Source organism: Silurus aristotelis (genome assembly GCF_946808225.1).
Source record: "Silurus aristotelis genome assembly, chromosome: 29".
Taxonomy (NCBI): domain Eukaryota; kingdom Metazoa; phylum Chordata; class Actinopteri; order Siluriformes; family Siluridae; genus Silurus; species Silurus aristotelis.
The window spans coordinates 1,000,213-1,017,634 of NC_139602.1; the positions used below are offsets into that span (position 1 = coordinate 1,000,213).

At 42.3% G+C, this 17,422-nt stretch overlaps 2 protein-coding genes across 6 annotated transcripts in view; both read right to left on the reverse strand.

The window, feature by feature from the left end:
* scml4 (Scm polycomb group protein like 4) overlaps nt 1-3,296 on the reverse strand; it is a 23,424-nt gene extending 20,128 nt beyond the window's left edge. For 3 of the 4 annotated variants that reach the window (XR_014532534.1, XM_083535731.1, XM_083535728.1), the window contains exons 1-2: nt 3,248-3,296; nt 1,523-1,740 (exon numbers count right to left, since the gene is read on the reverse strand). The gene's annotated coding sequence lies outside the window, so the exon portion shown is untranslated. The remainder of the gene's footprint in view (nt 1-1,522; nt 1,741-3,247) is intronic. The other variant, XM_083535730.1, reaches the window with a different exon arrangement.
* A 2,555-nt stretch (nt 3,297-5,851) lies between these two features.
* sec63 (SEC63 homolog, protein translocation regulator) lies at nt 5,852-16,676 on the reverse strand. Of its 2 annotated transcripts, none has more exons than XM_083535712.1 (20): nt 16,291-16,676; nt 14,215-14,314; nt 13,841-13,955; nt 13,573-13,685; nt 12,819-12,880; nt 12,667-12,725; nt 11,923-11,973; nt 11,702-11,810; nt 11,349-11,443; nt 10,962-11,094; nt 10,786-10,878; nt 10,556-10,701; nt 9,972-10,119; nt 9,797-9,879; nt 9,166-9,228; nt 8,906-9,073; nt 8,578-8,739; nt 8,281-8,481; nt 7,645-7,749; nt 5,852-6,332 (listed from the first exon to the last, which is right to left on the reverse strand). In XM_083535712.1, the coding sequence occupies exons 1-20, from the start codon at nt 16,412-16,414 to the stop codon at nt 6,195-6,197; spliced, it is 2,268 nt and encodes a 755-aa protein (XP_083391838.1). In that variant the 5' UTR covers nt 16,415-16,676; the 3' UTR covers nt 5,852-6,194. The 2 variants fall into 2 exon arrangements, with proteins under 2 accessions (XP_083391838.1, XP_083391839.1); XM_083535713.1 differs by having other exon boundaries at nt 14,215-14,969; nt 15,476-16,675.
* Nucleotides 16,677-17,422: the final 746 nt, after the last annotated feature.

The following is a 17,422-nucleotide window of genomic DNA, read 5'->3' on the forward strand; positions in this document are numbered from 1 at the left end:
CGCCCCTCACACACACTTCTCACACACACCCCTCACACACACCCCTCACACACACCCCTCAAACACATCCAACACACACTCCTCGCACACGCCCCTCGCACACGCTCCTCACACACTTCTCACACACTTCTCACACACACCCCTCACAAACACCTCAAACACACTACCCACACACACACAAACTCCTCACACACACTCCCCTCACACACTCCTCATACACACACTCTTCATACACACTACTTATAAACACACACTCCTCACAAATTTTCCTCTCCCTCTCTCCCCCTCTCCCCCTCTCTCTCTCTCTCTCTCTCTCTCTCTCACACACACACACACACACACACACACACACACACACACACACACACAGCTGTGTTATGGTCCAAGCAGAAATGAATAAGCAGTAAATGATCTGAGTATCTTATACACCTTCTTTTTCTTGGTTTTGTTTTTGTTGTTCTTCAATTTTTACTGACTGTAATCTTGTCCCAAAGGTGTAGAAAACCACAAAACCAACACACACACACACACACACACACACACACACACACACACACACACACACACACAATTTATAATAGGTTATAAAAAGAAGTGGTGTCTCTTTTTTGGCAAACTTTCCAGTCAGAAAATATTCTAATAAATGCACAGTGCAAGAATTTATTTACTACACTACCCGACATCGCCATGGCAACAAGCCGGTGGTGGTGGTGGTGGTGGTGGTGGTGGGGGGGGGGGGGGTAGTTGGTGAATTATTGTGATACCGCAATAAAATCATGTGACACAAAAAAAAAAAAAAAAAAAAAAAAAAAAACAACCGCAATGTATGGAGACGCATCAGTAGGAGCTTCAAGGTGAGACGGATTTACACAATTCAGACTCTCCAAAGGATAAAGATGGAGGAATTAAATCTAAATCTAATCTAAATGTGTGTGTCTCTCAGATACACACGTACACACGTACACACACACACACACACACTTGCACACACTCCCCTCTGTGATCTCAGAGACAAAGATAATTAAGAATAGCACACGCGAAACAAGCACACAAACCCCCTAAATCCCAGGGCGGTGTCTAATGAAGAGAAGATTTCTCTTCCTCCGCTCTTTGCTTTTTTTTGCTCTCATAAACACTACTGCCAAAAGTATTGGGACACCAGACTTTTCCACGCAATTGTATAAGAAGGAAGGAAATATTCCCTCAACTTGAACTAGGAGACTCAAACCGGTTCCAACATGACATGGCTGTCAAAAGAAATGAGTTGCAGGACAACCTGAAAGCAGCAGGAACAGTTACTCTGGACGTTCTTTCTACTGAAGACCCGGGTCAGTAACTGCTGACTTTTATACCAAACGAGTTTTCGCAGGAACCTAAAGTGAGTGTGATGCAAAGTAAAGGATGGAGGGGAACAGAGAAGACAAGCGTCCAGCCCTTTTTTAATCCAGAGGTTCTGTAAGATCTCAGCTAAGAGCTTCTGGATACATTTTTCACACTGATTGCGTAATGAAACCGTTCTTACTTTGTGAAAAAGTGGGTGGCGGCGTGTCCCATAAGCCCCGCCCACTTTGTAACGTCTCTCCGCACTGGTCGACCAGTTGCCAGAGGCTCCGCCCCCTAACAGTTAGCCGATCGAGGCGAAGACGAAGACGGACAGCTGGTGAAGCTGGTGGAATCCTCCAGACGCCTGCCACGCTGTCTCATTCCCACGACAACGCACACTCCAGACCTGGCATTACACTGAGAGGGAACACACACACACACACACACACACACACACACACACCTTTCACAATGACACTTTAAATACCTTCCTTTCATCATATCATATTTACTATTTATTAAAAAACGCATAATTTTTAACATCTCAATTCACATTTAATCCCCATTTGCTCTCAAAATGAGCTCCACCCTTCTGTGAAGATGTTCCACTAGATTTGGTGGAGATTTGTGAGATCTCATTCAGCCCAAAGGTGTTCAATAGGGTTTGAGCTCTATAGCAGATACACCAATATCTTCACACACATCCAACCCATGGAAAGCAGATCTTCATGGAGCTGGCATTGTGCATTTTGTGTTTGGGTCTCCTAGTTCAAGTGAAGAGAACTTGAAGTCTCATGCAATGCTACCACACCCAAAGATGTCCTACACAATTGTGTGCGTCCAAGTTTGTAGGAACAGCGTAAATACTGCCCCTATAGGTTCAATTTGACACTACGCATTTGTAATAATGTTAATTTAGACCAGTGAGGACACTAGAAGGCGACTAGAGCAAAAAGTCAAAACACTTTTTTAACCTCAAAGGACCTCAGTATTTTAAACGAGTTATTACCCATGACAATTATCAAACAGCCACTGACCCCATAACAACCTTGATCTCGAATTTCCACTTTAAAATGTCTTGAGGTTTCCACTCATGCTGTACATCAACCTTCAAACCATTTCTACCAGGGCTTCTGCTTGCTATACATTACATCTACACCGTGGCCAGGTTCTGGGTGAGCACAGAAATAAACACTCTGTGTGTGTGTGTGTGTGTGTGTGTGTGTGTGTGTGTGTGTGTGTGTGTGTGTGTGTGTGTGTGTGTGTGTGTGTGTGTGTGTGTGTATTCAGGCTGGAAACTTGCCTCAGGGTCCCATCATACACCCCACTGCACAAAGTAAGTGTGTGTGTGTGTGTGTGTGTGTGTGTGTTTAGAAGGACACAATAAATTCAGATCCCTATCTAATGGACTTCACCACAGCCACTTCCTCTGAAAATAAATACCCCATATACCTTCTAGCATTTAATAATTACCCCAATTGGTGACGCGCACGTGCAATTATAACTATTAAAACGCGTGAAGTCACGTGATCATACAGGCAGGGCATCCCTTCCTTTTTATCCGCATTTCAGCCGAGGTGCATCCAACCTGATGTCCAAACATCCGAGTGCACGTGGGAGCTCGGGCTCGTGTGTACACGCGTCGTAACGCGTTATAACGCACGGCGCAATAACTGTTATTATGCAAAGACGCAAAGCATGAACTCTCCGGAGCAACAGCATCAACCGGAATCCACAGTAATAGGGTTCTGCTTTTTTGGAACTTGGCGCGCGCGCTGGTGGCCTTTTCTACCCTAAATACACACACACGGTCGCGCGCTAATACACAAACACACACGCCGGTTCTACGTCCATCGATGGCAATTAAAAAAAAACCCTGAATGTATTAATAAAATATGTCCATGCAAACTGATAGACACTTTACCTCTGTGCGCGTGGATGTCACGGATGTTGGTTGGTCTTCGTGGCACGGGCGTTTTTTATTAAAAACTAATAAAGAAAATACTTTTTATCCACATTATTATTATTATTATTATTATTATTATTATTATACCAGCCTGCTTAGTACCATTTAATTATTTATTTTATTATCTATTTATATTTATTTCTTATGTTTTCTTCTTTTTACTCCTTTAACTAAATTCTTGTTCAATCTGCAAATGAAAAAAAAAAGTATTCTGGAAATCAACATTAAAAAATGCGAATGATCAAAAAGTTTTTAAAAAAAACAATAAAAAAAACAATAATAAAAAAATAAACCTCACTTGCAGTAATAATTTTCTTTGTTAAGCCCCAAAAGAATTTGTACAATTTTCATTTCTTTGCACCAAAAAACCCCTGAAAGGAACGAACTATATGTCAAAGCCAACAAACTTTTGCCCAAATACTGAAAAACAGTGTGTGTGGGATCACGTTAATTTCCAGCCTCGAAAAAAGTTAAATTTAAAAATTCTTTTATTTATTGAAATGACTTAAATACAAATAATATATTTTTCCATTATATATTTTTTTACAATGAGTTTTCTTGTAAACAAGAGTGGCAGACGTACTGGACACCTTTTCCAGCTTGTTTTGCTGAGCTATAAATGTTGGCGTGTGTGTGTGTGTGTGTGTGTGTGTGTGTGTGTGTGTTTGTGTGTATGAAGGCTTATTTTCACCATCACAGCATTTCACATCATCCTAAAAGACTACAGTTGTGTGGACCAGTAATACTAATATGTCTGGAAAAGTGTGTGTGTGTGTGTGTGTGTGTGTGTGTGTGTGTGTGTGTGTGTGTGTGTGTGTAACCCAGAATTAGTTTTAATTGAAAAAGGAAGAAAAAAAAATCTAATGAGAAAATAAACCTCCTGAAATACATTTACGCCAATGAGAAAATCCATCATCAAGTTCTGAATTATCAGAAGAAAAAAAAAATCCAAAAAGGGGTGAATTAAAGAATTGAAGAAGGAAAACAAGGCGTCCATAATTGACGCTTCTCTGAGAGCAGTGTCGAGACGATCTCAAAGGGTTTCAATTAAAGACGCCGAGCGGGGATTAAAAAAATAAATAATGATAATAATAATAATGGAAAAAAAAAAAAAAATCACAACTAAAAATATTTTTGGATCAAAATAAAAATCCACAGAAAGTCTAAATCCATCTGTTTATTATATTATTATAATAGTTATTATTATTATAGCAGGGGGTCTGATGGCAAACCAGGAGCCTGTTAGTAATCTTCAAATCCCCACTACAAACATCTCACTGCCTAAACAATGAGCTTCTCAGGAGAAAAAAGAAAGCTCTTCTTCTCTCTCTTCTCTTTCTGCTCATCCCTCAGACATGAAACAAGCCACACAATCGACTGTTTGAGAGCACAAGACAGAACGTCGCCTCCATCTGGTCAATGCCAAACCCCTACCCCTCCCCCCCATCCCTCCTCCTCCCCTCTTGGGGAAAAAAAAAAAGAATTACTACATCCATACACACTGAAAAATCACAAAAAAGAAAGAGATACAAAAATAGTTTGTTTATCTTAGGCTCTAGATTCTAGCAGAACTTCCAAAACAGGGTCTGAGGGAGGGTCTGGAGCCGACGCTCACTGAGAAATTAGAACCACCGTCTAAACATTTATATTCCACTGCAACCCGAGTGAAAAATTTCCCATTATAGAAATATCCCACTGTGTATTTAAACAAGAGCAAAAGTATCGGGACACGGACGTGCTTCTTTCCACGCAGATGTATCAGACGTTTTCAGGTGCACTAGTATGAAACGTTTCTGTTCCAGCATGACAGTGTGCTTGTGCACAAAGCCAGCTCCATAAAGATATGGGTGGGATCTGCTATAGAGCTATTGAACATCTTCGGGATGAATTTTTGATGCTGACTGCACCACCAGGCCTCCTCAACTCCTCACCTACATCACTGCCTGACTTTACGTTTTAAACGCCCCCTTGTGGCGGAATAAAATCTCACAACACAAATGTGGGATTTATATGCTTAGGTGTCCAGAAACTTTTGGCCATATACAGTGTGATTGATATATATATATATTTGATATTTGGATAACAAATAATAATCTCCTTCCCCCAAAGGAAAAAAAATTCTAATAAAAAAATCTAAAAATTGCTGCTCTCGATCATTTCCAGGAGGAATAAGGCATAGAAGTGGAATGTGATCTAAAATATGAAAATACTACGATGAACATGTTTATCTTGCCGAAGTGAAACCCGACTGTCTCGAATTCCAAGTCTTTCGCCATCCAATTCAGAGACACAGTGCGACGGAGAAGTGTGCGGTCCAGGGATGATTATTAGCATTTAAGCAATAAAATAATAATAATAATAATAATAAGTGCTAAAAAAGCAAAAAAAAAAAGCAGGTAATTCCACCTGAAACCTCACACCGGGGCTGCGTCTGAGCAGAGACGCAAAACAAAACAAAACAAAGGGGCCGGTATCGAGGTCCGAGCACAAACTAACAACCTGGACACGGAATGTCTGAAATCGCCACGTGATGAGATTCCAAAAGGATGAAAATAGGAGGAGTTAATACGTACACCTTCCCGAGTACACGCTCAGTTTATTATACTACAAACGTGAGAAAAAAAGATTATAACTAAAAAATGATCATGAGGTGTCTGTTTCGAGGGAATCAGTGTGTTTTATTGTTCTCTTGAAACAGCCTTCAAAAAGATAAACCCCTCGGGAGCCATTTTGGATTTCATATTGAACACACACAAAAAAAAAAAAAGGGGAAAAAAAAATAAACGTAGTGGGCCACGTCTAGAAATGTCACGTTTGTGTTTACACTGTGTTGTGTATGGCGATGCTTTCGAACTGCAAAGTGTGTATGTGAGAGAGACAGTCAGCTCATATGGGTTCGTCAGGATTAGTCGTTGTCTTCGTCGTCATCTTCCGACTCCTCGATTCCGTCGCTGTCCTCCTGGTCCTCCTCCTCTTCCTCGGTTTCTGGGATGTCCCACTGGGGATGGTTGTCCACCATGGCCTTCGCTTCATGAACCTCCAACTGAACACACACACACAACATAAAAAAAAGAGAAAAAAAAGCAGTCTGTTCAATGTTGCACAATTAACCTGTACTGTAAAGGTATCGCGAGACCCTACTTTTAAAAACAATACGATTTCTAATTTTATCAGTACTCATACATTAATTGTGTCGACATCTGTAGTTCCGAGTGTTCGACAAAAGGGGGCAGTGTGTCGACATCTGTAGTTCCGAGTGTTCGACAAAAGGGGGCAGTGTGTCGACATCTGTAGTTCCGAGTGTTCGACAAAAGGGGGCAGTGTGTCGACATCTGTAGTTCCGAGTGTTCGACAAAAGGGGGCAGTGTGTCGACATCTGTAGTTCCGAGTGTTCGACAAAAGGGGGCAGTGTGTCGACATCTGTAGTTCCGAGTGTTCGACAAAAGGGGGCAGTGTGTCGACATCTGTAGTTCCGAGTGTTCGACAAAAGGGGGCAGTGTGTCGACATCTGTAGTTCCGAGTGTTCGACAAAAGGGGGCAGTGTGTCGACATCTGTAGTTCCGAGTGTTCGACAAAAGGGGGCAGTGTGTCGACATCTGTAGTTCCGAGTGTTCGACAAAAGGGGGCAGTGTGTCGACATCTGTAGTTCCGAGTGTTCGACAAAAGGGGGCAGTGTGTCGACATCTGTAGTTCCGAGTGTTCGACAAAAGGGGGCAGTGTGTCGACATCTGTAGTTCCGAGTGTTCGACAAAAGGGGGCAGTGTGTCGACATCTGTAGTTCCGAGTGTTCGACAAAAGGGGGCAGTGTGTCGACATCTGTAGTTCCGAGTGTTCGACAAAAGGGGGCAGTGTGTCGACATCTGTAGTTCCGAGTGTTCGGCAAAAGGGGGCAGTGTGTCGACATCTGTAGTTCCGAGTGTTCGACAAAAGGGGGCAGTGTGTCGACATCTGTAGTTCCGAGTGTTCGGCAAAAGGGGGCAGTGTGTCGACAGCGCATTGAGTATAATATTTCAAGTATTGTATCGAAGTAAAAAATGTCGGCATTAACTCCGTTATTAAACTTGTTTCACTTGTCATCGTTTTGACCGTATACTAAAATAAAAGAGTGCGGGTCACATGACACTTTTCAGAGCTTTTCCGATTTGCAATTTGGGTTTCAAGTGTGAATTCGTATCATGTTAGAAGATCTACGCATCAGGGACGCTGTCTGGTACTAAAACCGGAATTCTGCGTAAAAGCCTAGTGCCCTTGAAAGAGAAAAACAAACACACACACACCGACACACACACCGACACACACACACAGACACACACACACACAGACACACACACACAGACACACAGAAAGAAACTGACCTTCAACGGCTTAAACTGATCCAGTCCCATGTAGGAGTCCGACCTCAGAATCACTGAATACTGATAGTTCCCTGTTTTGGATGGAGCAGGAAATTTCAGCTCGACCTGAACAAAAAAAAAAACAAAAAAAAAAATCTCTCATGACTTTAATTGAATTAATTAATTGATTAGCGCATACAAACAAATTTATTTATTTAGAAAGAAATGAAAAACACAGACTTCTCCATCCAGACCGCGTGTGTGTGTGTGTGTGTGTGTGTGTGTTCTCTGTGTGACTGTGTCTTTAAACGTACAGGGACTGCAGCATGAATGTTGCCTGGCAACAAGCTGCTGTGGAAAAGCTGCAGAAAGATGCTCTCGCTCTCATACACACAGATCAGGTTTATTCTTACACACAATTCTTTTTTATATATCCAACGCTGTGAATTAACCGCGAGCACAGTCTTCAAATAAACGTGTGTTGATGTGAATAGGCCTCTGTGAAAATGTAACATCTGATGCCTACATGAAGCTAGAAGAACCTTCAGAAGCCTAGAAGAACTTCCACAAGGCTAGAAGAGCTTCAGGAGCCATTACGTCTCAAGCCTAGAGGAGCCTTTACCAGCCGAGCCTAAAGGAGCCTTCATGCTCACTCACCTCCTCTGTGTCTTTCAGAGTACAGACGTGGTAGGGCATGGACACCAGCGTCTGATCCTTACGGTCGGCAATGTAAAGCCACCACCACTCATGCTTCTCCTCTGGGAAGTACAAACTGTACACAGGATGCGTGATCTTCGACTTGGTCTCCAGCAAGGCTCGCTCTCGCCGCTGGATGCTCTGCTGAAGGGCCTCCCACTCCTACAAAACGTAGTACCAAAAAAATCAACCACTAACATCCACAAAACTTTAATCCAATTCTATATATTAATATATGTTTTTTTTTGCACACTGCACCTCTTCATCGTCTCCCGTGACCTCGTCTGCCTCGGTGTCGCTCTGTTTGTCGCTCTCGTCGTCTCGTTCGCTCGGCGAGTCCTTGTTTGCCTCGGCTTCGTCCGATTCGCTGCCCTTGTCGGAAACATCTTCATCTTCCTCTTTGGCTGCTGCAGCCAGTTCCTGGAAAAACAATACCAGCGAACAATGACATTCTTAAGTGAGGCTTCGTGGAGTTGTTTGAAAAACGTTTGGAAAGTAGAAGGAAACCCACAAACCAGGAGGAAACCCAATGGCACTTATAAATCAGATATAAAAATTAAATATAAAGATATGAAAACACACTTACATTTCCTGCCACGTTGCCATTGGCCTGTTTGGCTTTGTCTCCTTTGCCTTGCTGCTGAGGCGCCGGCTTTTTCTTAGTCAGTTTCTTCTTTTTGGACTTGGCTGCTTTCTTCGCACCTTTACTCTTGTTCTGCCAGACTTTCATTTTGTTCTTTGCGCCGTCACCTTGCTGAAAACAAACGACCAAACAACTATAAACACCGATCCTTAAATTAAAGCCTATGAAGCCACATAACAAATGATTTCTATTAAAAGACGTACCGCGTCCTCCGCGTGGGCCTCCTCCGCAGGTGCTGGAGCCTCCTGCTCCTTCTCAAAAACCTCCTGAAACGGCAGGAGAGCATAAACACATCGTTAAAACCTATATCAAAGTACAGTCTGGTAGTGATGATGATACCATGGACAGCAGATCTTCATGGAGCTGGCTTTGTGCACTTTGTGTCATGCTAAAACAGGTTTAGGTCTTTTAGCTCAAGCAAAGGAATAATTTCATGTTACCGCATCCAAAAGATAAACATAAGCCAGGAGTGTACCAATAAGTCAAGTGTACCAATACTTTTGTCCATTTACAATTCAATTCCAGTTACAATAATTAAATCTAGAATTGCACTCTAGTGGCCTCTAGTGGCTTTCCCCCATAACTACACACAGCTCCACAAAACTCACCTTCAACCCCGTATTGGCAAAACTTCCCTGAAAACAACACTGATTAAACCAATAAACCGATTCCTACATGGAACGTCGTTCTTCCTGTTCACAAGGCACGTGTGGACAAAGCGAGCTCCAAAGAGACATGACTCTAGGTGTTATGGTTGGAAGTATGGAAGAACATAAGGGTGCACACGATAAAAAAATTAAATTCTCTCTCTACAGGTGTAAATGCATTGCTTACAGACATCCTCTTGCGTATCAAGGTGACTGTAACCGTGACGATAGATCCTGCAGTGATGTTATTGCTGTCTTCATCGTCCAGAACTTAACACACAAAAGACCACGTATAAAATAAAAAATTTCAATTAAAGCAACAACAAAAAAAAAAAACATTTTAAAAACCCAACGCTTCCTACCTTGAAGTTTGGTTTCCATGGTAATGTGGGGGAAGCTTCCGAGGACGGCTATCACCTCGTCGTACTTCTCCTCTCCGAGAAACCTCAACATGTTCCTCCTGTCCGAGTCTTTCAGACTCACAAGGTCCTGAACACTCCGTACCTTATACTGAGAGAGATTAAAGTGAATAAAAAGAGGAAACACAAACACTACATCTCCAAAAGTATGTGAAACACCTGACCATGTGCTTCTTTTTAAACACCCTATTCCACACAAAGTGTTCATTCGGTCTTATTATAAGCTTCACTCTTCTGGCAAGATGTTCCTCTAGATTTCTTGAAAATTTGGACAATTTCCAATTCATCTCCACTAGGGTTGGAGGCCACTCAAGATCCTCCACACACCTCCAACCAATGGAAATCAGATCTTTATAGAGCTGTGCACTTTGTCATGATCGAACAAGGTTTTGGATATCCTAGTTTAATTGAGTGGAACCATCTCGTGCTAGCACACCCGAAAGACGATAGAATTGTGTGGAATTGGAAGAAGCAAGAGTCGGGTGTCTGAATACTTTTGACCCTAAACTCTCTGAGGTTCTGGGTACCTTTTTGGAGATGCAGTATCTGAGGTGCTCTTCTTCAAAGTGGGGCAGCTGCAGTAAAGGAGACTTGGCCTCCTGAAGACCCTGCACCACCATCTGAGTCAGCTTCATGCAGTTCTCGATGGAGGACAGTCTGGGAGCACGGAATCCTGCGTACAATCACATATATTAACTATTTCGTGGGGGAAAAAAAAACCATGACACACAAAATCCTACAGCAGTGAGACACATACCTCCTCTGCTGGTGGCCATCATTGTGAGCTGGCAACCCACGTTGATCATCTCCTGAAGCAAAGCCGGGCACTTTTTCACCACAAACCTCTGGTCTGAGAGAGAACAAGGAATAGTTAGCCACAATCTGATCGTCAGGACGTCCGCTAATGTGTTGTATTCATGAGGGTGTGTTTACCTTCTTCAATATTCTCAGACACCTCCATCCGTGCGAGGTGTGTGAGGACGAGTACGCGAGCTTTCAGACTGTAGGGGTAACAAAACGGAGGCTCTTTCTTCTTCACGTTGATGTTTCCCAGCTCCCGGATCAGCTACAGACACGAGAGCAGCAAGTAAGCATGAATTCCAAACTAGCGTTCGGCATCAGCACCGATTCCAGATTGGAATGATGTACAGTATGAAACGGATCATGGCTCGGTGTCCGTGATGAAGGATTTGAAGGGGAGGAACCCGGTGAACAAAGAAAATCTCGCAATATCTTCCGCCGTAATTCCGAATTTTTTTTTACAGTATTCCGACTTTTTTTCCCTTCGCAATTCCGACATTTTATCTCGCGATTACGTACCTGCGGAACTTCGATGTTGTCCGTGGGCCGGATGATAGCCTCTTTGTTGCTACGTGGGTCGAATTCGAAGGCTGCCGTCAGCACCATCACCAACCCTGTGACAGCCAAGTGTTAATACATCACTTAGAAATCTGTGTGCTGGCTGATCAGGTCATGTGACCCCCATTTTGACCATCTTAAAATATTGTGTTTGTTTATTAAGCTAATCATCGCACTGCACAGATAGGCGTTTTTAAAATTTCTATATAATACATCTTTATACAATTTCGATCACCACAGCCACGATGTTCTGTGTCACCACAAACCAAAAAAAGTTGAAATTTGATGGATTCTTGTATTGGAACGTCACTTACGTTTCATGTTCATCGTGGGTGTTTTGTACATAAAGTGCATGAAGAGCTGCGTGGTGTTAATGAGGATCTGATCGCCGCTGTAGCGAATGGAACGGTACCACCACGTACCCTAAACACACACACACACACACACATCATGCAGAATCTACATTTTCCTCAAATTTTGTCACACGGCTTTTAGATGTTTTAGAAAATTTGGGGTATTTAAACAGTTCTCTTACCACAACTACTGGAAGAATGACCATAAAGGCTAAACCATACACTAGCAGCACCTGCAAACGTGAACACACACACACACACACACAATCATTACTATTACATTATAAAAGCTTTAACACAAAACTACTAATAAATAATTCTTTAAATGTGATATATTTCCATATACAGAGCTGTGCATTTTGTTTCAGGCTAAAGCAAGTCTGGGGTCTACTAGTTCAAGGGAAGGGAACATTTAATGCTCCAGCATCCAAAGACATCCGATACAATTGTGTGCCTCAAGTTTTTCGGAGAAGCACATATGCCTGGAAACATGGGGTGTCCCAATGTGTCCCAACTTTTGGCCAGATCGTGTAATTCCATATGAAAGCAATGAAAAAAAAAAGATCAAAGGATGGAATAATACACGACACAGCCAGTGTCACGCTGTGAACCGCATTTGGATGAGAAAAAAAGCCAAGTGTCCAAATACTTTTGTCTGTAGAGCGTGTATATTATATTATATACACAGCATGCTTTGTATTTTCCCAATACCAAATTACTCGTTTGATCCTCTTGTGGAACGTCCTCAGAGCTGTTATTTCCTGTTATTTCCGTTATACCTGCGGAGACTCCTTCCACAACAGTCCCTTTATAGAGCATTTCATTAAATAAATTCACTTATAAATGATTTAGAAATTCGGCTGGGCGTCCATGATGCTAGTCTAATTTAATGGATTTCTAATGAAGCCCAAAGTTCCAAAACCTACCAGCATGGAGTTCTTCTGATCAACGATCCATGCAGGAAGAGCGATTCCAAAACTTGTGACTGCGACACAGAGAGAGACAAAAACACAGACTGAGAAGGTACTTAGGAGTACTAAAGAAATTTAAACGCGATCAAGAGCAACTGGTTCTTTACCTCTAGGGCCATCTGGGTTGCCATAAGTCTCCCAGTTTTTCCTCGACTCGTCATTGGTTAAACTGTCAACGGCAGGAACAATACAGAGTCTCACTCGATATTCAGCAACAAAGCTCATAAAAGCGATGCATTTTCAACAAAACACATAGTTAATTAAAGGGGGCTAAAAATCTTATAGATTACACTGACATTTTGGTTGAACCAGAAAATATACATACAGTATAACATATACAGAGCACAATGGTCTTGTACGGTTTTTAGGTTCTTTCACAGAGAACCTGGAACTATCGGCAAAAATCCATACCGATACTTTTTCCGGGTTGCATCTGTGCTGAGAAGGTCCGCTGTCTTTATACAATACGAGAGCGGCCTCTAGAGGTGACTCCCTGACGCCACGGGCCGTTTGTTTTTACACCAGACTGTGCGCTTTACCATGGTCATGTTAGCTTTAGTTAATGTACTGAGAACTAACAGATCAAATGAAAATTGACAAAAAAAAAAAAAATAATTCACATAAATCCACATAAAAGTCTTAAAATGGCCATCTGTAAATGTCTTCACAAAGGCCAGAGCATTGAAATTACATTTATTTTTTATTATAAAATTCAGTACTATTTTACATGTCTGGTTTTTAATCCGAACCTACAGGGACTAGTTTATGAATTTGAACTGGATCATATTGATCAATTTTTTCGCTCCTCTGATAACTCCATGAATCCAAAAAGAGAAAAACGAAGCTCGGATGGTTCCTTACGCTGAATACGCTTTAGCGATCTTCATGAACATGACCTCATCTCCTCCTTTATCAGGGTGGTATTTTAGCGACAACGCTCTGTACTGCTTCTTAATTTCCGACACTGATGCACCCTACACACACACACACACACACACACAAACAAACACACACACACACACACACACACACACACACACAGCAGTAAATACAGGAACGAATTATCAGTATTAGAATAAACACACAATAATAGAACACAAACACTGTTCATTTATGTTTCAAACCTTACCGGATCAAGACTCAGGACCTCGAAAGGGTTGTATTCCTGGTACTCACGATCTAATTTAGACACCTTATAAGCCAGGAAGATAAATACCGCCCAACCAAAGAGCAGGGCTGCTTTTCTGTTGAGACAACGAAATGAATGAGATTACATTTTTTCCCTAATTTTTATTTGATGACCATGCAAATTACAATGTATATATGCGGGTTTCGGTTTCCATGGGAACACAGTCAGAAGTTGTATTGGAGAAGAAATGCATACGATGGGGAAAAGTGGGTGTCCAAATACTTTTGGCAATACCGTATAAAAGATTTTGGTATCATTATTACACATTTTAATCACACACACACACACACACACACACACACACAGATACTTACTTTAGTGTTGGGATGATGCTCTGCTGTGATTTCATAAGCCTGAGGCGATACCACAGACATCTGCCGTGAACTCTTCTCAAGCTCTTCAGCCGCAATTGTTCTGCAAGGAAACAAAACCTCACTGATCAACTTCTGATGAGGGGCAAAAAGGGTAAGAGAGAGACAACCAGAGCTCCTACTTATAAAACTTGTCAACAAGTGCAGGTTAACAAGCAAGATGAGCTCAGAGCATGAGGAGTAAACACAGGAACAGCTCTCAGTTTTAAATGGGTTTTGTACTGTATATACACCCAATTGTTCCCAAAAAGCAACCACTCATCACCACCTTCACCACCGACAACCACTCACTCACTCATCACCACCTTTACCACCGACAACCACTCACTCATCACCACCACCTTTACCACCGACAACCACTCACTCATCACCACCTTTACCACCGACAACCACTCACTCATCACCACCTTTACCACCGACAACCACTCACTCATCAGCACCTTTACCACCGACAACCACTCACTCATCACCACCTTTACCACCGACAACCACTCACTCATCACCACCTTCACCACCGACAACCAATCACTCATCACCACCTTCATCAACAACCACTCACTCATCACCACCTTTACCACCGACAACCACTCACTCATCACCACCTTCACCACCGACAACCACTCACTCATCACCACCTTCACCACCGACAACCAATCACTCATCACCACCTTCATCAACAACCACTCACTCATCACCACCTTTACCACCGACAACCACTCACTCATCACCACCGACAACCACTCACTCATCACCACCTTCACCACCGACAACCACTCACTCATCACCACCTTCACCACCGACAACCACTCACTCATCACCACCTTTACCACCGACAACCACTCACTCATCACCACCTTCACCACCGACAACCACTCACTCATCACCACCTTCACCACCGACAACCACTCACTCATCACCACCTTCACCACCGACAACCACTCACTCATCACCACCTTTACCACCGACAACCACTCACTCATCACCACCTTCACCACCGACAACCAATCACTCATCACCACCTTCACCACCGACAACCAATCACTCATCACCACCTTCATCAACAACCAATCACTCATCACCACCTTCATCAACAACCAATCACACATCACCACCTTTACCACCTTTACCAATCACTAATCTCCACCTTCACTAATAACCAATTACTGATTGCCACCTTCCCCAACAGCTAATCACCAATCTCCACCTTCATCAACAACTAACCACTGATCACCATGTTCTTTACGACCAATACCTGATCGTCACTGTCCTAGACACCCAATCACTGATCACCACCTTCACCAACAACCAATCACTGATTGTCACCATTCCAACACAATCACAGATAACCACCATTTCCAACAACTGATCACTACCACCTTCAACAACTAATCACTACCACCTTCAACAACCAATCATCAGCCTTATCAACAGCCAATCACTTATCACCAGCTTCAAAAACCAATCACTCATCACCACTGCTCTTAATGACCATTTCCTCATCACCACCATCACCAAACAACCAATCACTGATCACCCTGGTCAACACGACTTCCGGTTCAGCTCCTTTGCTACTTTCCCTTTACCGACACGTCAGACAGTAGATGTGACCGTGTTCGCGCAAGTTCTCTAAATACCACCGTGACTTATAGACGTGTTAGACACGTCACTCAGATCTGACTCAGTATATCGAAGACTAATGAACGACTCTTCGTACATATCTATATGTATATTATGTATATATACACGTGTGTGTAGCGCAATACGTTACGAAAGTCACGTGACTGACGTGGGTCAGAGCACGTAAAGGTTTACTACGCGTCTACAGCTAGCTAGCCGTCATGCTAGTCATTAGCAAAAAACACATTTTCATTCTATTAAAGGGCGCAGGGAATTTCTATACCAGCGCACAAGCGGCTAGCTAACTGACTAGCTGGCTATTTAGCTAGCAAATTCATTATTGAATGCTAACGCGTCCCCGAAACCCCCCAGCCGCCTCCTTCTCCGCCGCCGCCGCCTCACCTGCATTCTGATCCCGCGGCCAGAGGTAATAGGTGGCCGGGATGACAATTAAGCCCACGAAGGACGTGAGAAAGTAGAAAAATGTGTTGCCGCTGTCGTCGTACTGGAACTGTTGTCCGGCCATGTCGGAAGCGGCCGAGAACGATCCCTAACGCTGCCTGCTGCTTCTCCTCACCCGCCGCCGCCGCTGCCGCTTATCCGCCCCTCTGCTCACAGCCAAGAACTCCGGAACGCGCATGTGCCACCCTCACACACACACACACACACCCGTATTTCGCACAAAAAATCCCACCTTGCTTTCTGATTGGTTATAACGTATTCAACGCACAAATGAGAACCCCAATTTCACAGACTTGCTATCTAACCAGCCAATTGAAGATGCATACCCTGAATGCGGGTACGGTTTTAAAATATGGCGGCCATTTTGAATTTTTACAAAACTTTCTTCGTGGTAGAATAAAAGTCTTTTTTTTTTGTAATAGGACACGCCATCATAGAATTAAGATGCATACAACCGTATAAATGTTTGTATTAAATACGCCGGATTCCCGATAAAGTTATAATCTTCGAATAAATATTTTTTTCAGTAATTTGAAGGTCTTTTTATTGTATTTTTGTAAGCTTATCGGGGACTGTTTTCTCTCACGTCACTGAGACCAACAAGTGAAAAGAACCTGACCAATACCTGCTCTCGGTATTAGTGGATGTACGCATGCGCAGTGGTGTATTATGAATTCTAACCATGAAGTTAAATATATAAAGATATTTGACTGTTACTTCTTTGGTCTTTAGTTACTGATACATTACAGAGTCATGATTTAATGTGGTATTTATTTATTTGCTTATTTATTTATAATTAAATTCTGACCTACGTCTATGAACATAGAGTTACTATTATCTATATCAATTAATCAATCAATTAATCTATCTGCAGTGTGTATATATATATATATAATTTTTTTTATTATAAAATTAATATTTTTTCCCTTTATGAACAGCTTTAAATTATTAATTTATTTATAACATTTTATTTACAGCTGAAAAATAATTACTGTAAGAGCTGAGATTCTTCCCCAAACTTTTCTATATTTTTTATTTCCTGGATTCTAAATGAATTTTAGTTCCGGAATGA

What these genes read in the sequence shown, in the direction of transcription:
- sec63 (XM_083535712.1), bottom strand. Translation starts at nt 16,414, where the DNA reads ATGGCCGGACAACAGTTCCAGTACGACGACAGCGGCAACACATTTTTC. An exon ending in AGGTCCTGAGTCTTGATCCG is followed by an intron (nt 13,686 to 13,840) that starts GTAAGGTTTGAA and finishes GTGTGTGTGTAG; the next exon opens with GGTGCATCAGTGTCGGAAAT. An exon ending in ACCCACGATGAACATGAAAC is followed by an intron (nt 11,444 to 11,701) that starts GTAAGTGACGTT and finishes TGGCTGTCACAG; the next exon opens with GGTTGGTGATGGTGCTGACG.